Source organism: Indicator indicator, chromosome 14 (genome assembly GCF_027791375.1).
Source record: "Indicator indicator isolate 239-I01 chromosome 14, UM_Iind_1.1, whole genome shotgun sequence".
NCBI lineage: Eukaryota > Metazoa > Chordata > Aves > Piciformes > Indicatoridae > Indicator > Indicator indicator.
The window spans coordinates 14,755,140-14,780,781 of record NC_072023.1 but is presented as its reverse complement, the minus strand read 5'-3'; the positions used below and the strand labels follow the sequence as shown (position 1 = coordinate 14,780,781).

General features: G+C 38.0%; 1 protein-coding gene across 6 annotated transcripts in view; it reads left to right on the top strand.

The window, feature by feature from the left end:
* Nucleotides 1-25,642, top strand: part of BRAF (B-Raf proto-oncogene, serine/threonine kinase) — a 75,604-nt gene that overhangs the window by 30,182 nt on the left and 19,780 nt on the right. For 5 of the 6 annotated variants that reach the window (XM_054386812.1, XM_054386814.1, XM_054386810.1 and 2 more), the window contains 6 exons: nucleotides 10,795-10,898; nucleotides 11,612-11,714; nucleotides 12,997-13,145; nucleotides 14,240-14,359; nucleotides 22,703-22,862; nucleotides 24,382-24,418. In XM_054386812.1, the coding sequence (XP_054242787.1) occupies nucleotides 10,795-10,898; nucleotides 11,612-11,714; nucleotides 12,997-13,145; nucleotides 14,240-14,359; nucleotides 22,703-22,862; nucleotides 24,382-24,418 (673 nt within the window). The remainder of the gene's footprint in view (nucleotides 1-10,794; nucleotides 10,899-11,611; nucleotides 11,715-12,996; nucleotides 13,146-14,239; nucleotides 14,360-22,702; nucleotides 22,863-24,381; nucleotides 24,419-25,642) is intronic. The other variant, XM_054386813.1, reaches the window with a different exon arrangement.

Genomic DNA, 25,642 nt, shown 5'->3' with positions numbered 1-25,642 from the left:
TGATGATAGTTTAGGGTTTTCAAATATACAGAATATCTTCAGATGTAGTGTGTTGAAGTAAGGAGTTTCCTTGTGAAAATACATAGTACCTGTCATTAAAGCCTCCCTCTGTCCTAGTCCCCATTCAGACTGGCTGTTAATGTAAGGATAAAATGTGTCCTATGACCAAGAGAGTAGGTGGGAGAGGAGAGATGCTCTTAAAGTTGCAGTGTTGTAACAAGCTTGCTCCAACCCAAAAGTTACCAGCTTTCAGTTAATATCTACTTCTGAAAGAAATAATATTTAATATCATGATAATATTGTCAGTCTCTACTTCCAACCAGAGACCCACTTCAAGAGGTGAGAAATCTTGTCAGATACTACAGTCTTTGTTTATTTTTATCTGGGAATGCAATTATACTTCTTAAACTGACTTAACCTGAAGTGACTGGAATTAAATTGGTAATGGAAAGCCAACCTCCTCATTTATTTTTGATCATCGTCTGAAACAGTCCCAAGTACTAAACAGCCTTCTGCTACTTGTTTAGAGCTGTTAAAAATCCAGGAAATGGTATGTGTGAGGTTAGAGGGGGAGATGAGTACATTTTTGACTAACAGCTGCATAATTACTTGAGAGTCATCTCTGGGTTTTGTATATTAGTTATATTGTTTGTAATACATCTGTTGTAGTTGCCTACAATTAGAAATACAATGAGAAAACTGATGGAGTACAAAGAAGTACAAAACTGATGTTGATCAGTGTAAGCAATTCTGGTGCATAGTTAGTGTAGCTAATGTCAAGTTTCTTTGTACATGTCATAATAAAGCACAGTGTTGGATAGAAAAGTTTTCCTGATGTAGGAAAAGATACGAAGGTGCTGCCTTGAAAGCAGAGCCAGGAAGTGGTGGAGCTGCCTGCTGGCAGCGCAGCAGGGTTAGAACATAAGATTGATTTATTTTTTTTTTTTAAAAAGCAAACCCAAGTTTATCCTTAGAATGCAGAGAGGTACATGTTTGAAATGTGTATGCTTTCTCTTCCCTCAGTGGCATGGTTCACCTAGCAAGTTGAATGTCCTTTGGAAAAGCATTCAGCATAGATGCAATCAGGATAAGTCTGTGTGGGTTTTGGTTTGTTCCAGGCAGAGGAGTATGTTGAAATAATACAAGTGCAACAGAGCAAAAGTCGACCTGAGATTGTCAGTTATCTTGCAGAACAAATTGATGAGGTTTATCCAAACTGGGGGTGGGTAGAATGTAGGGAAAAAATAGTTCTAAGCTTGTTTGGGGTAGGAATCTAAGTAACTGTGGAGTGGATAGTAACAAAACTGCTAATTAAAGAAGAGCTTTTGTTTGGGAGAGGGAGGTAAAAGTCTGCTGCTGGTAAAAGTCTGAGTGACTGTTGATGCTGAAACTTGGTTTTGGTCAAAAAGGGATAGTCTTGAATGGGAAGTCAATGCTAGTGTGTCAGCATAAAAGCAGGTTACATGTACTGATGAGGTTTTGGAGAGAATGCATGGAGTCCGAACAGAACATTGTTTTGTGGGATCCTGACATGATTGAGTTGTGGACTAGGATTCTTTCTTATTTTTAATTGTTTTCCAAAATTATGTGATTGAAGATGCAAGCAGAGAGAGAAAAGAAACAAATGAACAGAAGGAGACACACAGCTAACTGTTGGGAAGGGCTAATAATTAAAGGACAATGAGGATTAGCAACTGATGCAGAGATATGGGAAGAAGCCCATTAAATATCTCAATAGGAGTTTGTTAAACTAGAAGTCATTAAAGACCTCTATAGGATAAGTTCAATTTAATATAAGAGACAGAAAACAATGAGGAATTTTAAAATGAACTGAAATTGTTCCAGTGGTGAGCATAAACAGCTTTTTATGAGTGTAAATATTACAGGAACATGGTATAAGACAAGATTTAAGCATTTCTGGGGATTGCTTCTAGTTGTATGTTTGGGGTATTTTTTATTTTTTGCTTTGAGAATTGGGAGAGGTGTTCTTTGAGCACCTGTATAAAGTCTCTCTAGAATCTCTTTGGGACTGCCAATTTTAAACTGATAGGCTTGGGATAAGGAAACAAATCCCTATTCCCAATTGCAAGGACTGTTACAATTTTTGTTACCTTCTGTAAATTATTTAGGAATTTCACCTATTAGATTGATTACTGTAGACTGGCATAAATTTGGGCCAGAAAAAGTTCTTTTCCACTTTATCATGTGTTGGTGTGCTTCATGTAAGTGTCGTAAGTATAGAAGTATTAGAAAGTTCATGCACGTTCTCAAAATGTATATGCAGGACTGAGTTGTTTTTTTTTTTTTTCAAAGGGATGATTTGTATTTTAAAACTTACAGTAACTAAATAGGATTGGGACTGCTCTGTGTGTGGACAACTCTTATTTCAGGTTTCTCACTCTTGTCATACCTTGTTAATTAGTACTTCTGCCTTTTAATTAAGCAATCATGTGGTGTTTGCAGTTGTGAAGACTGGAAGAATCAGATATTTTTACTCTACCTAAATTCTTAGCATAAATTAACTCATCCATGCACAGCTGGGCTCCTTCAAATATTCTGGGTTTGAATCTCATGCTTGAAGCCTTTTTAAATTTTTTTTTTTAATTAAGTTTTGCCTCTTGCTTTCTGAAGTTTATGCCATGTGTTTGTGCTTACCAAGTACTATGCACTGGATTTCCATAGGTATTCGAGCTGTACTACCAGTTTTACCTGTCAAGTATAAGGCAAATTCAGAGAAGAGATATTCAGGCAGCTTAATAATGTAATTCTTTTAGCTACACACCTTTCTTGACATGATTAGCTTTTTCTAATAAAAAAAACCCTAAATCTCATGGTATATCAAGCATTCAGCAGAAATGGAGTTAATTTGTAGGCTTTGCCAACAGATGCTTAACCTCTCTGAATGCGTTGGAAATTTGTGTATCATATGAACGGACAGGTAGAATGAAATAAATGGTGGCACCCTTTCAAATAAACTTACTTGATACATACTTGATAAATACTTAGATCAGGGCCTTCCTGTCCTACTGCTGAAAAGCAAAATCACATTAGAGACTAAACTGCCAGTTTTCACTGGGAAGAAACATAACCTTGGAGGACCTCATTTAGGCTGTCAATAAGCAAACAAAGTTTTATTACACCACAGGAGTTGTACAATGAAATAGATTTTACAGCTGCCATGAGCAAGTCCTTCATGTGTAGGAAAGACTGAATTGGGAGGTGTATGGTGAAGCAAGGTGAGCAGCAATGCTGTACTGGGGTCTGGTTTGAGTGGAATTTAATTTTTCTTCATAGCAGCTCATACAGTGTTGTGTTTTAGACTGGTGACCATAACAGTGCTGACAACACAGCAGTGTTTTAGCTGTTGCTGAGCAGTGCTTGCACAGGGTCAAGGCCTTCCCTGTTTCCTACTGCTAATGCCCAGTGAGTAGGCTGAGGAGAGGGCACAGTGGGGACAGCTGATCCCACCTGACCAAAAGCATTTTCCATCCCATAAAATGTCATCCTCTGCAATATAAAGCAGAGGAGTTTTTTCAAAATTGTTATGACTCAGGTCCTAGCAGGGCATGTTTGCTAGTGGTTAGTGATTGCTTTTTTTATCACTAGGAAAAAAAAAATTGTCCCTTCTCTTTTTCCTTCACATATTAAATTATTTTAACCCAGGAATTTGCCTGATTTTGTCCTTCCAGTTCTCTTCCTTCATCCCACTGAGGGGAGAGTGAGCAAGCAGCTGACTGTTCTTAGCTGCCTACCAGGGCTAACCCACTGCACAGACTAAATGTGCTGGAAAGAGAGTAATTTTATCTATTTCTTTTATTGACACACAGTCTTAGATTGCAAAGTCAAATAATATTGAAACTCGCCATTATAAAATCAGTGGTTGGCCATCTGGAATGCCTCACATTTTTGAAAGTACTCGTCAAGTAAGGAAAGCTTAGTGGTTTCTTAAGAGATGTAAAGTCTGTCTGTAGAAATTAATGAATGACAGAGGAAAATATTGTTTGAAGTGTGTTTCCTTTACCTCATGATGCACTAGGGCAGACACTCAACAAAATGGAATGCAAGCCACAAATCTGAAAATAATGGGAAGAAATACTTTATTCCACATCTACTAAAGTAATCAACCAAAGCTTAATATTTATATAAAATGTGGATACTACCTGGAGTGAAAAATATCTGGTTTATGGGATCAGTTGGAAAAGTTTAGAGAGGGATGTGAATTCTAGCCCTCCTGCAGTACAGTTTCTTGCCTTTAAAGCATTTGGAGTGTGATCATCTGAGAAAGAATATTATGTGAGTAGACTGTGGGTCTGAGCTATTAGAAAGATTTAAATAAATTATTTTTTTAATTTAAATTTCTAGATCATTTCTGTTTGGAAAGCATCCACCTGATTTTGTCACTTGAACAGAAACGTTTTTGATTTTGATTCTGATATAGTTGCTATGAATATTTTTCTAGTTGATCGTTTCCCTCAAGTCTGAAGTCTAAAGCTGTATTTTCCAAGCTGCTTGCTTTGGTTGGTTGGTGGGATTTGTTTTTCATTAATGGATCACTGTCAGTCTTCACAACTTCAGGCACTGGTATTCACCTTAAGTAAAGTTTTAATGTTGTGATCCTGCTGCCTGTCACCGCCTTATAAATGACCAGTGCTCTTCTGAACACACTTTAGAAGCTGTCCATTAAAAAATGATAGTGTGGAAGCTCCTGTTGAGTAAGCACAGCAGGTTGGATCTCCTGTGGGTTTCTGGTGGGGTATACTCTTAGCAAACAGGTTTGTATTCACCTAAACCAGGCTGCTGTGCTCTGCAAAGCAGCAACCCGTAATTGCGTTGGAGATGCGAGTGGGTGCCGGTAACCAATGTTTTTGCAAGTTAAGTGGGATGGATTTGGTAGAATTGTAACAGGGTAAAAATGGGAAAATTCTGTTCAAATTCTCTTGAAATCAAGTTTTAATACGATGGAGTTGTCTCCCATTTTTCTTACTACTATGTTGCATTAAGAATATATGTTCTTAAATGTTTTCTCCTGAAAGACAGTCAGAGCTTCATGTACTGAAATCCAGAATAGCTTTGTCTGAAAGCCATGCTCTTCAGTTTGTAGAGGATATGATGTTCAGTATCATCTTAGCCTCTCTTTGTCACAGAGAAGGTTATTTTTATCTGTTAGTACTGTTAAAAGTGGCTGACTAATTTGGTTAAACATTTGTCCTTCATGCCGAAGATGAGAAACTAAATGTGACTCTCATGGTTGGATTTTTACCAGAAAACCTAACATGTTGGAAGACAAAACTAGTTACTTGGCAAAAATCTTAGCTTATTTCTCTCCCAAAGCATTGAATTCTGTGAGCATGTTGCTGGCAGTTTTTAAGTCATATAGGTAGTGGGGGAGAGGGGGAAATGTGTGATCTCTCAAAGCATATATGTTGAGGTAAGTAAATCAGTACTTTGAAGTGATATTTCAAAATCCACGTTACTCAGAATATTCTTGCTATTGTACCCAGTTCTTTGCTTGGCTGTTTAGGACTTTTCCATAATTTGCTTGCTTATCACTGGACTAGTGAGCTGAAGCAGAGTGCTAGATAGAGGAAAAACCAGAAACAGATAACTGGTTTTAAGAAGCGTTATACTAGATATTGAGAGCTGTCTAGCCTCTCCACTTTCAGAGAATACCTTTATATTGATTTTTTTTTTTTTAAGTGATTCTCAGTCTTCTCAGGCTTTTTATTGCTGTAAAATATTGGAAACCACACTGGTGTAAGGAAGCATTTTTAACTTACTGAGACTATGCCAGTTTCTGCTCTGATGTTAGAAAAGTGATGTAAGAGTTATTTAGGGATATAGTCCTGAATTTCTTACTGAATCGGGAGTGACCTGATTTACAGAAATAAATGATTTATTATATGTCGCTTAAATGCTTGTGGCTACAGTACTAAATATATATCACCAATGTTCTTACTGTCCACAGAAATTGTTTACATGAGTAAAAGAAATGGGGAAACAAAGTACTATAGTTCTGTTTAAGTAGTAAGACTGAGAATTTTTGGAATCTGAAACAATTTTTCTCTCCTTGGGACTTCACACTTGCAAAGCTGAGCAAGTATTTTGGCGTCTTCCTGAAACACTACTTACCTGATTCAGGATGCACAATTAGTTTCTCTGGTATATTACTAAGCTATGCACTGGACATATTTTGCAGTCTGTACTGGTGACTTCTGTGCTGTTCTGTAATACTGTACAGGCCATGCTCTTTGCTTTTGAAAGTTGTTTGCTGAAACAACTTTCAAATTGCTACAAAAACCTAAACCTTTTTTGAGGTACAAATCTTAGGTATATAAGTAAGTTAAAAAGAAAACCCTCAGCAGTTACAATTTAGAAGCAGGTCCCATAATCCAGTAGCGTGAATTTCCAGGTGGCCACTGTTGTGAAATTTATTTAGGTTCTCAGCTAAGAAACAGGTCAAAAGTTAATGGATGGACATGGACAACATGGGTTTGAAATAATATTAAGCAATTTTTGTGCCTGTCAGCTGGAAAAAGTAGTTAGGGCTTTTTTTCCTTAAGGTTGAGTCACTCTCCAAATAATTTTCTTGGAGCAGGACTTCTCTTTGCCATTGTATAAGTGCGAGATAATAGTGGAGGGGGAAAGGTTTTAGGGTGAATGCTTTGCAGGATGAGATTACTGCATTACAGCAGGCATGGGTTGAAACTGAAAGAAGAGGCTGAAGAGCTACATGCACAGATGGTCATAGAGCATACTGTACCAGTCTGGGAAAATGATTAATCAATACTACAGGGTTTTATTCTAGTATTTAGTTATTTAGTTTAGCCTTCTGTTTCTCTGCTCAAGAGTTCTGTAAGAAAATGTTCTAAATGTGATGCTGATTCAGGATCCTGGTGATTTTTTGAAAGTAATCAAAATAGTTCCCTTGCTGTTAGCTGGATTTTTGGGCAAATGGCAGTGAAGAGAACAAATGTTCTATCCATGTTTCTAATTGCATTTTAATGGAAGAGATTTGGGGAAGTAATACTGAGGAACAGTGAATGGCAAGTGAGCAAGATGCTTAATGCACATTTTTCATAGTCTGTTGCACTTGTGTTGCTGTAAGGAACCTTCATGCTGATGCTTTCCAGATTTTGAGAGATTGTCTCTCTGATTATTGATCTCTTAAAAGGAAACTTGCAACTTCATAAATCTTCTTTTCAGCAAAATTAAAAAAATAATTAGAAATTACTTCAAATGGCATTATTTACAGCAGTGTAATTCATTAATAGAGTTGGAATTTTTAGGTTCCTGATGGAGATAATTGCCTCATGACATACTGGAGGACGTTATTGCCCTTTAGGGGAGGGTCAGTGCTGGGGGAAGGAAGTGTCTTTCACTTTCACAAAGACAAGGCTCCTTCCCTTTTCATCTCTTGAATGTTAGTCAACTTTTCATTTCTTAGCTTTTCCTCCTTGTCTTCTTCCATTCCCTTATCCACGTCCAGATTTTACTAACCTGTGGTTTTTGGGTTTTTTTTCCATGCTTACTGTGTTTTCTGCTTAAATTGGAACCTCTCCCCACTCTGTGCTCAGTTGTAACACTTGGGCATTCCCTTCAACTGGTGCTCCTTGTCCAAAACAAGATATATTTTCTTCCAATCACAGCACAAAAACTTCCTGTTCAGGATGTGCTTCCATTGTCTTACCACCTGTTTCAACCAGTTCTCCCTTAAGTGATAGTTCAGTGTATCTTCATGTCCTGCCCTCTGCCCCATTTAGCTCTTCAGCCTTTAGTCCCTCTGTCCTCCTTGGTTTCCCACCAAACTGCTGATGGCAGTACCCTCTCCCAGTATACAAAGGCTGGTCAGTTCTTTGTCCTGCCTCCCTTCTCCTATTTCTTCTTCATGCCCAACCAGTTTCCTGGCTCTTTTCATTCCCTTTTTCACCTCACAGTCTCTGTGTCACTCTCTCTTCCACTTCCACTTCTTTTTCTTCCACTGTGAATATCAGTGGTGAAATAGCTGAGGCTGCTGGAGAGGTAGACATGAAGTGTCTGCAGGGACTCTTCCTCAATCCAGCAGGAGCTGCACTGAGAGGAGAAATAGCCTTGAGCTGAAGAACACTTGCTTGTTCCATTGAAATGGCTCATGATTGAACCTGAATGTGTGTGGGAGGTTGGCACACACCTCTGAAATCCTCAGAGACTATTTACTCTGTGTCTATAAATATGTATGTTGGAGGCAAAGAGAACTTGTCACCTCACACTGAGGGGACAGGTTCTTTTTGGGATCCTTGGTAGAATGATGATGGCATTAAATGATAGTTACAGTTAAAGTTTTATTTTCTTAACAGAATACCATCTGATCTACTGTGAGGTGTCCCTGCCCATGGCAGGGGGTTTGGAACTAGTTGATCCTTGAGGTCCCTTCCAACCCTAATAATTCTATGATTGTCATAGCACAGAATTTATGATTAGAGTGGTATAGGATTTCTGCAAGCTGAACCAATACTGTAGCATTTTAAAGTATCATTCTACAGAATTTATAATACAACTTAACTTACAATTTCTGATCTCCAGACCAGGTCAGGTCTCTTGTATGTGCCTTTCTGTATCAATACAGCAATCAGAATCTGGACTCAAAATTTATGTGAAAGAGTACAAGTTACTCCCTCAGTCCTCACAGAAGCAGAGGATGATGGAGGTATTTCTGGCTGCCAGCAAGTCCCAAGTCTCATTGTCTAGCAGCAGCTCCAGTCCAAATTCCCATCTTAGGACTGGTGGCTGCTTGGTTTTATTGAAGACCGTGCTCTGCGTGCTGTTACACTTCCTTGTTCTGTGACAACAGGGACATCACCACCACTTGGTGTCCCTGGGTGCCTGGGACCTTCAAGGCTGGCAAGGGAGGGTGTAATTGCCCTGGCACCCAGGAACCTTAAGACAAGTGGGGATAGGGAAAAATCTGTTTTGTCTTCCTGGTTCGCAGGACCTTTGAGGTGTGATAGTGAGGGGAAAGAGAACGAGTATGTGACCCACTTGGTCACAGAGAATGACTGCTTGCTTCACAAAATGGTGCTAGTTAGGCCAACCACATCACCAGGCATCAGGAGCAAGGGTTACTGGACACTGAATGACCCTATGAACAGTTGGTTTCAATGTGAACAATTAAAACACTTAAGCAACAGAGAGATGAGTTTTACAACAGGCAGTTGTTGGTAGTGCTGACAGTAATTGGTGCTCCCAAGATCCCTCTTAATACCAGTGACCTGTATTAGTAACAATTAAGGATGTTTTATGCCAGAGGAATGATCTACAAATGATTGAAAGCCATGGTGTTAACTTCTAGGATGAGAAGTTATTTGAATTAATAAAAAGATGCTTTGGGAGATAATGGAATGTGTAAAGCAAAATCACTTAAGGGTGAGTATCAATGCTGTAAAGCAGTGTGCTATAGGATATTTTTTTCCAATGGATTAGTAGAAATTCTCTTTTTCAAGTGTTTCTATGCTGATCAGATGAAATGCACAAATATCCTGTAAGAAGCACTTTCATATTAATGGGAGGAAGATTGTGAAGCAAAATAGTCCTTTAATTTGTCTCTTCTGAGAGAGCATGTGTTTGAGTTCTAAAATGCGTAACCTCAAGTGGTGTTCACAAAGCTCCTTGAAATAGACTGCTGCTTTTCTCTGCCATCCTTAAGTAGGACATAGGGGCCTTAAATACCCATGGAAATTTAAGTGCAAGGAGCAAAAATTAGGCTCTGATCCAAAGCCAGTTGAAGCTGATTAAGAGACTGCTTTTGGCTACACTGGCTTAGACCATTAGCAAGCTAGAATTGAGTCTCAGGTGTTCAGACAGATGTTTTGGGTTAAAGTCAGAGGGTTTTCTTTTGCTTCATGTTTGAGGTACTGCCTGTGATTACAGGATATACCATAGTGTGTATGCCACCACCCAAGGTATTACATATTTTCACTTTTGAGTTCTAGAAATACTAAATACTCAACACCTTCACTGCACTTAATCGCCAGGTTATGTATTGTTCTGGTTTTGTGGCTTGACACTATTCACTGTTAAATCACAGGTATACACAGAGATAATGTACTTATTCATGTAAGATATGCCTGTAGAGGCAAGGAAAATATTTTTAATCTGCACAGTTCACAGTTTTTTGTTTGGCTATATTTAGTGTTCTCCATTCTTCCCATCCTGTTCAATATTTGAACTTTTCAAACAGTGAAGCAGAAGAGAGGAATATGTTTTTAAATGGGAAGTTTCTGTAGAATTGTCTGCACAACTCAGGTGATTGTTTCATTTTACTTGTTTTCATGCTTATCTTCTATTTTAGAAATAGAAAATAAAGTGTTTTTGTCTTATCACAATGGGGTTTTGATTGCAGTCCAAGTTAGTTCTTCGTTTTAATTCTGCTTGGCATGTTGCCCCACTCTTGATTGTACAGCTTGGCCTGAACTTTCTGTAGATGTACATAGTTATTAGCTATCAGTATGCTGTGTCTCTGCTTTCTCTAAATTGAAGAGTTGGAAAGTCACTTTTGGAGTTGGGTCAAGTTTTTATTCCAAATATTAATAGACATGTAGAGCTTGTTATCTCTTATAGCTGAGCTAGATTGCTTATATATTGTTCACCAAAAAAAGAATTCCACAGTGCAAAAAAGATTTTGAAAGACTCTTACCTAATGTTCTGCAGAGCATCAGGAAAAGTGGGGTGTTTAGCACTTGAGGGTCAAAATGTTTGCTTCAGTTTGGAGGGATAAATTTGAACTTGATTTAATTAATTTCTTCTATATTTGACCTCTAGGTTCCAGCAAGATGTGGTGTGACAGTCCGAGATAGCCTAAAGAAAGCTCTGATGATGAGAGGTCTTATTCCAGAGTGCTGTGCTGTTTACAGAATACAAGATGGGTATGGGTTTTGTGTGATGCTTTTTGCTCTTAGAATCTCTTTGGAGTTACCCAGTATGACTGATTCTATCCAACATTGTAGAAGTTGCTTTCAAAGTTCAGAATGATGTGATACTTTGCACTAAATTAAATTGAACCTTGACAACCTCTAAAAAGAATGGCAAACTGCTAGCAAAAGATTTAATCACCTCAAGAGCAAGCATTATTATAGAGTAATATGAGCTTATAGATTGATGGCAAAATGTTAGTCAAACTCGTGCTAACCAAATGAGTAGTAAACAGCTTGAATTAAATATTTGGGTTTATTTGGCTTGGTTGTACTGCATTCTTAAAGGAATATAGAGCTCCTGTGGGAGAAAAAAATAGTTCTAGCCCTACAAAATTTGTAGATTATTTTACTGCAAAAAGTAGCTGTTTCTTGGAATTCTTACAGAACAGGTACTTTCACAAGCACTTGGTCAGAAAAGTAACTGTCACTTTGGAACTAAGGAATCTGTAACTACTGGTTGGAAAAGTGCATTTCTTCCATATGGTTTGTCCAGGGAAGGTGTGCTGAGCTTATTATCTCACCTTTAAAGCTTCCTGTATTTCCTGTAGTCTTCTGTAGAGACTGAGTAGCCAACACCCACAATGCGACTTTCTATGTGCATCTTCAGCAGAAGACTTTCAAGGGCTTGTGCACTGGTGCTAATGAAAGCTTTCTTTACATTGTAGAGAGAAGAAACCAATTGGCTGGGACACTGACATTTCCTGGCTCACAGGAGAGGAGTTGCATGTGGAAGTCTTGGAGAACGTGCCACTCACAACACACAATTTTGTATGTGTCGTTTTTTGTGCAATGTTGAGTAGGGTTAAATCAGCTTGGTACTTTCAAATTAACATCTTTGAATAATATTTTGTATCTGTGGAGTGTGGTGGGGGTTGCAAAAGAAATGTTTAATCACAATAGCTTAACTGGATTGGATAGAATTGTAATTTAAATATGTGATGTTAGAGTACTTGATCGCCCTTAAAACTTTCACATTTAGATGGAATACACCCTCTAAAATCTATAAATGAAGGTGGTTTAAATCAGCACTGCATTGCAGAGCTGTAATAATAATCTACTATTTTTGTATTGCTGTATCTATAAAATGTATTCTGGGCCTCCCTGCTGTCTCTGCAGCAGCAATTAACTAATGAACTAACTATTCCCAGAGCAGTGCTGACATCATCAATGATGCTAGTGCACAAATGTGTTTTGACCTGATAAGGCACCAAGTAAATGGAAGCTGCTTAACAGTATCCATCTAAATGGTTCCAACTACATGCAGAATCCTGTAAATAATGTTTGGCACATTGAGAAGATCTTTTATTTAAATTTAAAAAAAGAAATTCTATTTGCAAGCTGCTTAAACTATTTTACTCAAACAAGCTCGTTTGGCTCTGGCTAGTTAGATGAAAGTCTAGTAGGCTTTACATGTTTGGTGTTTTGGTTTGGGTTTTTTTTAATATCCTTCTGAAATTTTGATTATTGCAAAACTAGAAAATGCATTTATGCCAAGTATTGCCAAGTTTTAAAATGAAACAAACATTTTCCCTGCTATAATATCAGGATATTTGTTCATCCTTCTGCAAATTTAAGTGTTTCTAGGTCTCAACAGTCCAAATTGCAACTACATATGCAACCATACATGTAAGCCATATGTGTGTTTCCAGGCCTGTGAGTGTTGAATGGATATGTCGTTTGACTCCTGGAAAAATTAGAAGACAATATAATCTTCCCCTTGCTTTTGTTTTTATAGGCTATATTCAATTAAATTCTGACTGTTTGTCTCTAGCATGACAATAGTGCACACTGATTTGCTTCAGATTTGTTGCTGTTTTTCTTACTGCTGATTAGATGAAGCATTAATTCCAGTAATTAGTTGAAATAAAATTTTAATACCTAAAGAGTGTTTCAAAAAGGAGACAATCTTTTATGTAAATGTTCGATATATAAAACTTGTAGCTCCAGCATCAAAAAGAGAGGCTTGTGTTTTTGAGGGAGGTGAAAGCAATAGCCTGCCTTAGGCTTAGAGAAGGGCTGTAATTAATGATGGTTGTTTTTGACAACATAGGTACGAAAAACATTCTTCACGTTAGCATTCTGTGACTTCTGTCGGAAGCTGCTTTTCCAGGGATTCCGGTGCCAGACGTGTGGCTACAAATTCCACCAGCGCTGCAGTACAGAAGTGCCGCTGATGTGTGTCAACTATGACCAACTCGAGTAAGTAATCGCAACTGGGCTTGAAGTTGAGCCTTTTATTGAGCTTACAACTGTCAGTGATTTCTTACGTTAAATTTGTAATTCTGGCAGTTAGAGGGGGTGCCTGAAAAAACACAAGAGTTCAGCTGTCCTTGTGGGACTCCATAACTCGTATTCTTTCTGTGCTAGCTCAGACAGCCAGTTCATATTTTTTGCTAGACTATGAAATGCGTTCTTTGAAGTATGAATGTGGTGGCTGAGCACTTGACTGTGTCAGACAGGCTTCTCGTTGTTAATCAAAGATGGTTCTTTATTACATGATAGCTAGGGCCCTGTTTAAATGTTTAGATGTGGGTTTATTCTTTTCAACCTGACAAATGTTGAGGGACATTAGTTTAATATGGTGAAATTACACGTGGTTTTAGTGTGATTGAAGATAAATCCAGTAGTAAGTTTACCTAGGTAAGAAACATGAGAGAATGACCCAAACAGTCATGTGTTCTTGAATTTAATTATTGATCTGTTTGTGTAAGTCTTTGATGTAGGTTAAGGATCTGCTGTAGACTTGCTCTGTGTTCTATTTGATCAGTTTCAGAAGAACCTAGTAAGTCTTATAAATAGATGTTCATACAAGGATTCATTTAAAATGATAGTTTTTCCCCAAAGAATAAATTTAATTCCTGCTTATGTTGGCATTTGTAATTGTTTCCTTGGGCTTCTCTCGAGTTTATGCTCCGGGCCTATAGAAAACACAATTCTATCCATTTGGGTTTTGGCATTGCATCAGTGCAAATGCTCAGTTCCTGTACTCGATGTATAGGTATAGTTGTGCATTTTTGAGGAACCAGGTGTTTGCAATTTCAGCCAAAAGGTTAATGCTTTCCACAGACCATTACTGCTTTCCATGTTTAATGCATGATCTTTTGCTACTTTGTCAAGTAAATAATACTTTTAACAAACCTTGCAGATTCATGTGTTAGTGTAGTTTTCATTTTTAAATCTAGAATTTGATGAGTGAAGGATTTTGGGGTGTTTTTCAGTCTTTGGGTATTATATTGTGAAACTTCTGGGGTTTGCACAAGTTAGGTGGTTTTTGTTTTGTTCTTGCCTCACAGTTTGCTGTTTGTCTCCAAGTTCTTTGAACATCACCCCATACCACAGGAGGAGCCCTCCTTAGGAGAGACCACCCCAGCATCTGGATCGTACCCCTCAGTGCCCCCCTCAGATTCTGTTGGGTATGACCTTATTCCTGCTGTTTAATGACATAAAATGTCAGTACTGTATGCTTAGAAACACTCAAAATACTGCTTTGCAACTATTACATTTTTATAACCTGGTTTATCATACAAATATATCCACCTATGTTTAACTTCAAAGAAGTGAGTGTTTTCATTCACATGAATGATATCAATCAGTAATGAACCTAAGTTAAGCCTGTGCATAAGCATCTCTAGAAGCGAAAGCTTTACCTGTTACACTGCCTGCTACTGCATGGTAGCTTAAGCCTGGTCTAAACTGGAAAGATTTTATGCTTAAAATTAATACAAACCAAAACTATATTCTCACAAACCCTTTTAGTTTGTATTACCAAGCTACAATTTATTTGCCTTGAAGTGACTTACCGGAGTTTCAGAATAAACCACACCACTATAAGACTGGCATGAGCAGATGCCAATTGCAGGTCATCATACTGCTTTAGTAGCTTCTCCACATACACATTGCTCTGGTGTCTTCCAGACCAGCTGTCTTCCTCTTATTTAGCTGTTGAGATTATACCAATAGCACCTGTTTGCTGCTGATCCAGGTTTTGCAAAATTAGACTTCTAAAACTGACCACAGCCTCCCTCCCTTGTATTTCCAACAAAGATGTGCAGCCCTCTCTCTTGAGAGATAAGTGATCATGTTCAGATTATGTTCCCAGTAGCAAAGGGATCCCTGTCACCACCCAGCCCTAGATACTTGATCTCCAGGAAAGAGTGACTCAAGGATTTGTATCAAAATCTGACAAGAAACCTGATGCAAATTTATTAAGAACACCAAGTACAAAAGCCTTCAGAAAAACATTCTTAGAATGTATGTGCTGCATGGAGAGGAACTGAATTTGGCGGTGAAGCTGTCATGTAATAGTGAGCATTGCACCCAAGCTAAAGCAGAAACACAGCTGGAAGCTGCACAGGCACCTATGGACTCTAACTAGAAGAAAATTCCCTGGACAGCCAAGACTATTTCATGAAAGACTGAAAAAGACATCTCCCAGGATAACAGATGGATGACCCTGCAGAGGAAGCCTCGTTTGGTAAGTACAAAGAGAAATTATGTTCTCTCTCATATTAGATTTTGTAGTTTCAAGTTACTTTGTAAGTGCCTTGTCCAGGCAGTGGATGTTGCCATTATCATCCTGTGCAAGTTAGTGCAGCAGATTGTGGACAAGGCTGCTGTTGCGGTTCCCTAAGCTAAGCAGGCTTTACCTTTCTCATAATACAGCTGAAATTATAACCGGGCTGGACCTATTCATCTGTGAGGGAGCTTGTTCGGCCCAATTGAGTTAAATGCCTGCAGATGCCTATTTCCCAGTTGTCTCAGCCTTGCATCTGTTTTGTTAGCCATTTAGCCATTTGTAAGGATACAGCAGAATATAGTATCTATGAATTGATACATGCTCTACTTCAGGTATTCTTAGTTTTGTGAAGTGAAAGCAGAAAGGGAAAATTGAAACCAATGCCTTAAGGTTTGTACATCCTCACATATATAAAAATGTGAATATTTAAATATACTTGTCAGTTGAGGTTAAGAAGCTTTTCCTGAATGTTGCATATGTAAATGTGGTTGCAGGAGCTGGGAAAGTTTATCTCTTTCCATTTGTTGGGTTTTTTGCCTTGCTATACACTTCATTGTTAAACAAACTAAAAAAAAAAAGCCATACATCATGTCATCAAAATTCTGTTTGCTTGGATCATGGTTTATGATCACCAGCTGGTGTTCCTGAGTAGTATGCATGTTGCAAAGTCATGCAATTTTCCCCAAGCATCTGTGTTTATAGCATTTCCTTTTGAGAAGCAGCTCAGATGCTTTCATATGAGCATAAAACACTGCCCATACGTTTATCTGATTTATCTTTTGCTTGTCTTTAATACTTCTCTGCCTTTTAAATGTGCAATTGTGGAAATATTAATTTATCTGAAATTTTTCTTGAGGAAAAAAAATGCTGTGCTTTTCTATTAAAAAAATGTAATTGCTCATGGTTTTGTTTAAGCATACTGCTATAATGCAGGACAACAGTTCAACTAGAATAGAATAAAAAAACCTGACATGTCAGGTTGTCTTGTCTGGAAAGAGAACAAAAGACTGAAATTTCAGAGTTGGGCAATGGGATTGAAAGCAGGAGGAACTAGTGCTTTATTCTTAGTTTAATAATTGTTCCTTTGATTTCTCTATTCTTCTAGCATCTTTCCCACAGAGGAAGGGACATTGCTAACATTGGTAAACCCGAGGAAAGAGAATACAAACATCCTTCTCCATCTTTAGCCCCATGAAGGGATTCCAGCAGCAGGCAAAATGCCAGAAGAAAGGAAGAGTTTTGAGTTGCAAGGCAAGCTCAAGAGCAAAGGCGTGTGTGATGTGCTGAGGAGTTGTCAAGGAATCAAATGGAGAAGTTGGAAAGAGAAAGGAACGTGAAAGAAAAGATCATTGGACGTGATGTAAAAGTTGCTAAACGTGTTGGAGAACTTTGGTTCGCTTTGAGCATGTGTAACATCCCAAAGCAGTCTTCTAGCCTTTCATTCTTCCAACTGTAAGCCATAGGCAGCCCCTCCAAACATTCCTTCCCAAGATAAGGGAGCACCCATGATCCCACTTGCACGTTTCTGGATCCTGTATTAAAAAGTGCCCAGGCCCCACATGACTTCTTTTGTCCCATTTTAGTTCTTTCAGTTTGCACTTTCTTGTTGTGCTGAAGCAGTCATTTTAGTTATAAGCTGCACTTAAGTGGAAAGAATTATTAAAGTGTAGGTCTCCCTAATAATAGCCATTTGTAATAAAATCCAAGTACACAAATTGTGTATAATACATTGTATTCATTTCATCCATTGCACTGTGATAAGGTTTCTTCTGTGTCTTTGCTCGTAAAATATGAGCACAGAATTGCTATGAACTCAGTTCCCTGGATTTTACAGATACAGGAAAAGGGGAGAGATTAGCTATTCAGAATATTCCAAAATTGTCTTTTTCAACTTCTGTCAACTCTCTCAGATATTGTGATGTTGGGCATAGCTCAGCAAACTCCTGAGGCAGATGTTATGACTGGGTAAGCAACCCATGGAGTGGGTGGCAAGGGGGTGCATGGACAAACATTGAATAGCACAGAGACAGGCTGAACTCAATAGCATCTGCTGGATTTGAGGCAGATCACTGCTAGTAAGCAGGTTGGCAACATCTTGGCTCTTCGAAAAACAAGATTTCCTAACATGCCTAATCTTCTAAATTTGAGGAAGAAAGTGGGACTGTCTGATGCACCATTCTTGGAAGCTTGCCCAGTCCCTGTCTTAGAGCAGGCTCCAGCCTGTGATTAAACACCTCTGCTCTCCTGTCTTCCAAATGTTTACTGATCATTCTGCCTTAGCTGAAGGTATTTAATGTCTAGAAGAAATCCTGAAAAGCCAAGGAAACAGATAGTCTTACACTATTGTATGTAGTGCTACAACACCATTTCAATCCCCATGTGTTTAAGTGAGCAAAGCTTTGTGTTTTATTGCATAAAATAATGATGAACTTTTCCCCTAAAACTTCTGATGTGAAATCTTTTCCAGACCACTCCATGTAAGTGTTAGCAAGCTTCCTACAACATCCAACTTAATATACATTCTTGCAGAGCAGAAAATACCCAGTATCAGAGTCTTTAGGAAAAAAATCATCCTTAGTCTGTACAAGTAAGGGAAACCTGTTGTTCCCCAAAACTTTATTTGCAAAAACATGCTAGTGAACTAAAACTTGGTTTGGGGGACTAATAACAGTTGTATCGGTTCTCTTGATAGCCCCTGGTATATCAAGCTATCAGAAATTTTTGGGAAGCATTGCTTTGATCTGGGCCCAAAGGCCAGTATAAACACATATTTTATGATAATATGGGCAGTTATTTTTCACCTGCAAGCTAACATTGATGAAAACAAGTTACTGTGATATAGGAAAATGCACTAATCCATGTGAAGTTCTGACTGTTACAGATCAGTCCAATGGTGTGCTTAGCCTGATTTCACAGAATGCTGTAACAGTGATCTTTAGCTTGTATTTACAAGCACGTACTGTCATCATTTATTGAGAATTTCCAGCCTATGGAGGTGAGGAAAGGAAAAAAATAACTTTTTCTGGCAGTACCTCTGGAGTACAATGATAATTAAACTGAAACATGTTTGGCCTCCAAAATTTCAGTTTACCTGGTTGCTAGTGTAGCTGAAATACCACTGTATCCCAGATCCTTAGCAGTGTTTAGAAACTGCTTAAAGTTGAAATGCACTGAGCTCTTCATTAAGGGCAGCACCAAAAACCAAAGCCAGTCATACTCTGTTATAAATACCACCACCAAAATAGCCTTGATACACATTTTAGCTAGAAGTAGGTTTGTCTTGGGCAGGAGTATGTAGTCTGCTAAGTGAATAGTATGTACTACACTGAGCCATGTGGCTTAACTGAGGTGCACTTGTTCAGGTTAAGAGAAGGAGAAGAAAAATCTCAATCTAGTGGAGATGCTGTCATTTTAAAAGGGAATTTGCACACACTCCATAACTGAAGCTAGACAAACATGACTTTAATTTCTTCCTGAACTACAGCAAAATTAAAATCCAAGCAAATATCTTGAAGCCCAAATCTTTCCTGAGTAGACCAGCTCTTAAAACTATTAAACATCACATTGATAAGTTAAAGAAAATTGAGGAAAATCTCTATTAGAGTTTTATTTTGTATCCATAAAGTAAATTAACTTGTATCATTGCAAGTTTGAAGTGCAATGAAAGTACCTTATGTGATTTTATAGAATTGTTTGTGTCTATATTATGTAACATGTATGGACACTTTTCTGATTTACCTTCCTCTTTCTCAAGGACCCAGTTTTGTAGGGTAGTGACACTGTGGGCACACTGACACATGCTGTGATTGGCAAAGGGCAAAACTCTGCATCTGTCTACGATTACTCCTGACAGAGCCTCTCCCTGTTTTGCCTTGGTAAAAAGGAGGGGAATAATGTGCTTATCCCACATACATCGTCCAAGGAAAAAGCATCTTGTGTCATACTGCCAGGAAAGGTTATAATATATTAAACTGAGATTTGACAGTTACATCAGCTTGTTGCCTGGAAAAATCAGAATAGTTTGTTAAAGGAATACCAATATCTAAGAGGCTGGGAAAAGACATGCAAGATGATGTGGTATAACCTCTCCAATATGTCAGGATATTGACCTTCTTGTTTGTAGAAAGCCTTCTCTGGCTAGGACGTTGACTGTTAGTTGCTGTCAAAGGGTATTTGATGCTATTTTAAGCCCCAGCCAACTATATGTGTGTGCTACAGTAAACAGGGCTTTGCAGCAGTTGTGTCCTGGTTCTCTTGATTTTGTTGTTGTTGTTGTTGTTGTTGTTGTGTGTGGTGGGTTTTTTTTCCTTTTCCCCAATATTTTTGCTGGCACTATGTCATAACTAGTTTTGCAATTCACCTATAATAGACCATGTCACCCTCTTCCACATGATGTCATCTGATCCTTTTTGCTCCAGTGTCCCTTCTGTCCTCCCAGAGTAATTAAAATTTAGGAATACTCTAAGAACAAGATTTTTGTAGCTAAGAGGATTGCTTCATCCTTTGTAGTATGTTTTCTGTAGATCAAGATCTTGATGCACATCAAGATACAGGCAGAGGCTGGTGGTAATATCTTCTGAGTTTGTGATCTAAGTAGGCCTTCTTGACTGGCAAACCACTTGTGCTTTTCTCTTCACTAGTTAACTTTTTTTAAACCAAAATTCCAATTTAACAGAAACCCATTTTCTTTCAGGTGTCCCAAGGACACCCACGAATGAAATCCTGACTGTATAGATAGAGCACATGGCTAACTGCTTGTGAGATTTCTATCTCTGGATTCTTTGGTGTCTAAAGTTCAGAGATCCTCCCAGTAATAGAGACTTCAAAAAAGAAAGTTCTTTGTCAACCTGTAATTATTTTCTAAAGATATGAACTTCACCCAGTTATAATTTAATGATTAGAAAAACCTATTCAGGTTGTGTTCAAACATGCTATGACACAGTGTGCTGTCTCTGCTAGCAACGTCATAGCCATGATGACCTGTGACCCAAAATACTGAAGTATTTCCAGTCTCCCTTAGCAGATAACCATGTATGACTCAAAAGAGGATGCAATTGAAACAATGTTTCTGTAATTTGGTTTTCTCTTCCTTGGCTTACTCATGATCACAGGAAATCTGATTGCTTCTGTCCTCATCATGTGGCAGAGCTCAGATGCTGTCTCACTGTCACTCCCAGTGCAATGATCTGTTGTTTGTTGTTACATATTCCCCCTAATTTCATTACTGCTGAGGACTCCCAGAAAGTGTGAGCAATCCCAACAGTACGGATCTGGCTGAGGCACGTTTTAAGCTTTTCTGAAATCTTCCCTAAAGCATCTGATATGCTTGGCTTAGTGTGAAATTATAGTGCCTTAGAATGTCAGCTGAGTTCTGCACTTGTGTATCTGTGCAGTGTCCCATCTCCTGATGCAGGTTTTAGTTGCATGATTTCCTTAAAAACATTCAAGAGCTCAAAAATTCCTCATCTACGATAGAAAATATTTTACCCAAAGGCACTTGTTAGCAATTCATAAAAACTTTAGCACTTATATATATATGTGTGTGTGTGCGTCAACTGCATTTAAATAATGTTTTTGAAAATAGGAGCATCTTCTGCACTGCTGGTCTGTTCAAGGCCCTATCTCAGAGATTTATCTGTTGGCAGTTTCAGTTCATTGCTTCCGTAGCATCCTCCATATATTTATATTCTGTCGTGTGACAATAGGTAACTATTGTTTGAAAAAGTTAATCAGGGTTAAAATCCCTACCCGTTCTTCCCCTGCCCTGCTTCCCAAGCATTATCTAATATTTTATTGCAAGGCTTACTAGACTGTTATTTGAATTAATTCACAAATGCTCTGTTTTGCCATTCTCAATTGTGAGACTGTTGGCCAGGAAGGAAAAGATGACAGGTACTTAGGATACAGATAGCACTGAGTTCTGGGATCAGTGCCAAACTGTATAAACTCCTCAATGAAAGGCAGGGTAACAGTCTTTAAAGCAGACCTGTTTCTAAAAAAAAATGTCTGGAGATCCTGTTGAAAATACTACTTGCACCTAAGGATCTTTGGAGGGACCAAGGAGAGTTGGCTTATAGGACTTATTGCTACTGTGTGCTGCTGTATGGTTTATTTCTGAAGTTTCTCCCTGTGGACATTGCCTTTGTGGGCATGATAACTAACACATGAGTAACTGAATGGCTGGATGACTCTGCTCCTCCTTGGAGTTGTGTTTTCTGTAAGTTAAAAAAAAAACCTTTATTGCCAGTTCTCATGTAAATTTTAACATAAAGTTTGCTTTGACAAAGGTGGCGAATGTTTCTCATTGACTTTTTGCCATCTGTCCATTAACTGAATTGCTAGACTTACCAGGGGCTGACCTTGACCTGAATAAGAGAGAAGTGACAATTTATTGTACTTTAACAATATAAATAGATAACCAAAGAAGTGACATTCTGTCTTTCTACACACAAAAAAACAAGCATTTACGTGTTTTGTCTTTTAAATGTATGATTCATGATACCAGAAATTAAAAACTTGATCTACATTTATGACTGAGAGCATTTGCATTGTTCAGAAAGCTTGTCTGTATAGGACAAATGCTTATCTTTCAAGTCAAATCTATTGCACTGCCTAACTGTAGCAATGTAAATAACATTTGAAATGTTACACTCTTCAAAATTACTTCAGGAAGATTGAGGTTAACAGGTGATATGTTTGGGGTTTGTTATCAATAGTTTGTATTACATTTGCCATAATATTATCAATTATGTTGAGTGACCAGTATTTTCAGTCTTTCTTTTTTGAACAGTAATCCCATTCATACAATTTGTTTTGTGACATCTCCTGACTGTGATGTTGACATGAGATGTTAAGTGTCTTCACTTCTCATTAAAATTAGTGTATTGCATTAACTCTGAAGTGAGGAAACTACAGAATATTCTGCTCCGTGCAATGCATGTTTTACTGCATGAATTGTTCAGATCAGGATTTATTACTAGTTTGGTGTAGAATGTTAGTGGATTTTATTTTAACTTAGAACTCTTCAGCCATGTAATCAGGTAGTTTGTGCAGCAGAGAGTTCTTGCAATTGATTATTAGGGTGTAAAGATTGTTCATTATAAATTGTTTTCATGCGGGTCTTTAGATTTATTTTTTTAATGTATGTATTATAGTTGAAAAGGACTTACCACACCCACTATGCAGTGTTTGAAGCCATTTGTAGACCTAAATCCTCTTTTTCCTTGACTTTGTTTCTCAGACCACCAATTCTCCCTAGTCCTTCTCCTTCAAAATCCATTCCAATCCCACAGCCCCTCCGACCAGCAGATGAAGACCATCGGAATCAGTTTGGGCAACGCGACCGATCCTCCTCAGCTCCTAACGTTCACATCAATACGATCGAGCCAGTCAATATTGATGTGAGTATTAATAATGCTTCTATCAGGAAGTAGTAGATCTGATGCTTGCCTTCCGAATAGCAACATTTATCATGTGTACACAAGTGCAGTTTTTCTAAACTAATCCTTGGTTGTCTGTCAGAATCTTCATAGATCCCCTGCAGAACTGCCTTTTGACAGTCCTGTCCTGTCATTTTTAAAGAAACATTCTACCAAAAAAACACTGCTCTTCTTTTGTCATTAGTTCTAAAGCTCAAGTACTACAGCATTCAGAATATGAGAACCAATAATGACTCTTGCAAACCATTATATATGTTAAGCTTAGTCTTTTATATGCAAGATAAAGATTTAGAATGTTTGTCATTCAAGTAATCTTTCTGACATTGAAGAAAAGTTATTGTAGAAGGTGAGTTAAGATTTACTTTAAGTTTCTTAGGATTTCAAGAGCTCAATAAATATTCTGAGCACTCTTCTGGAGTGTTTAGAAACTGCTACACCTAACTTTCTACATTCTTAAAAATTTCTGGATGCTGAATCATAAATAATATTAATGGCTGATATAACTAGGGCCTTTCAAAATGTTGGTCACAAAAATCTTTTCCTAATTTTTCTAATGTGTACAGTTCGCATTTTACACTTAAGTCTACTCTCTAGAAATTAGTCATTTGTCAGGTGAGCAGTCTTAAATTCTGCATGAACACTGAGGGACAAAATCTTGTTTGCATGTGAGCTGAGTGAAAGGTGAAATCTTGGCTAAGTATGAAGAGCCTGGCCACAGAGACGTTTGTAGCTGGTATATGGCAGGGCTGGAGCTCAGAGGCAGGACCAATGCTATCAGGAGCAATAGAGGTCTATAAAGAAATACAATACTTATCAAGCCTTTTTTCCTTTGGTTACATAATGAACATACAGAGGGAAACTGCTAGAATTTTATAATCTTCTTCTCTTCAGAAAATCCATACTGTCGTTTGCTTGTAGTCTGGATGTGTTGTAAAAGGTACTCTCAGCTCACAGTGGATTGCAAGTAAGGGAAACCTTTTGCAGTTAGTCATTTCTGAGAAGAACAGAGCACCTGACTATGCAAATGAGTTGCTTTGTTACAAGAAGTAATGAAACAGAACTCCTTTGACCAATGTACCTCAGTACAGGAAATTGGTGTCACAGCTTCTGATACAGATGGTTCAAATAATTTGTGCCACAAACATTGTAGCTCTAGTGTCTGGTTCAATAATTCTTCATGCATTTTGGCCAGCTGCATGTTTGCATCAATGTTTTCATGTCAGCATCTATTTTGGATAGTGTACATTTTACTTTACCACTGAGAGATGCTATTATAAAGCAGCTTATTTTGAAAAGTTCAGTAGTTGTTATAAATAGCTCTCTGGAGTTAGTGCTGTTAGTAAGCCAGGGTAACGAAGAATTTTTATTTCATGGACAGCATATCCAATGTTATGGATTTTCAGTTTGATCTATCTCAGTTGATGTTGGCATGTAAATGATAATACCTAAATTAAACACTTTTAAAATTATTTATTTACAGGACTTGATTAGAGACCAGGGTTTACGAGGAGAGGGAGGTAAGTAGTGTTTAAACTAGCTACTCTGGTAGATTTAATTACACAACTACTCTGTCCCTTCCCTCTGTTATACTTCCTTCTACAAACACAGGCACAAAGGAAAATCTGACTAGTGCAAAAAACAAATTTACATTTGCTTGTCCATGAACTTAATATTTGTCTGACAAAGGTTTGAGTCATTTGCTGGTCATTTTGGGAGTGGGGGAGACAGAAGGAGAAAAAGTTTTGGAGAGGTATCTAGTGGTTTCGTTTTAAAATTTTCTTTTTTTTGCTCTCACATGCACACACTCATTCACCACATGGATACACACAGATATGCTGCAACTTCCCGATTTCTCTCAAAGGTTTTTATGCTTGTTGTTACCTTTCCACCCATGGAAACAGGGATTGAAAACTATCCATACAAACTGCTGCAGCATGAAATACTCCAGTTCTTCTCCCCCTCTACCCCTGCTAAAGATGCTGCTTTGCTGTACTGCATGCCTGTGCTACTCTTGGAACCAGGTTGTTGGGACCTTATGCTAAAGCCAGATCTTTTTGTTTCTTCCAGTAACATACAGCCCTAATTCATAGTTAAGTCAGAACTAATGCCAGATTTCTTTTTCCTCACGTTATCCATGGGCCTGTTGTCAGTTCCCCCACTGGCTGTCAAGGTCCTGATAGGGCCTCCTAAGTGCTGTTTTTATTATTATGAATATAACAATAATAACATAGAAGTAGCAGAAATAAATAAATAGTAATTAGGGCAGGCATATGATGTTTTTTCCAACTGCAAAATCATTAACACAGTTAATGTCTCTTCCTAATTATAATATACTTCAACAGTAAGTGAAGTCTGAGTTAACCTTAGTGTACTCTGTCCTGATCTCTAAGGTTTTGGTGCTGTGGGCTATCATTGAATTTGTTTCTCCCATCTAAATCTGGTAGTCAGTAGAATGGTACCTATCTACTGCATTGTGTTTGATGGAGCAGTTTTTTCTTATGCCAGCAATAGAACACTTTAAAAAAAAAAAAATTCCTTTAATTCAGCAAGCCTACTAATTCAAAATAGCCAATTTTAGCTATTTTTGTATGTGTTGATAGATGTGGCTCTCCACAGTTCTGCCCATTTTGTCCAGCATTTAAATGTTGTGCTATCATGTTGGTTTTAACTTTCAATCATAAACTGTCTGCTTGGCATCTGAAAACAATTGGGTATTTCCAGTCCTGGAACAGTGTTATTAG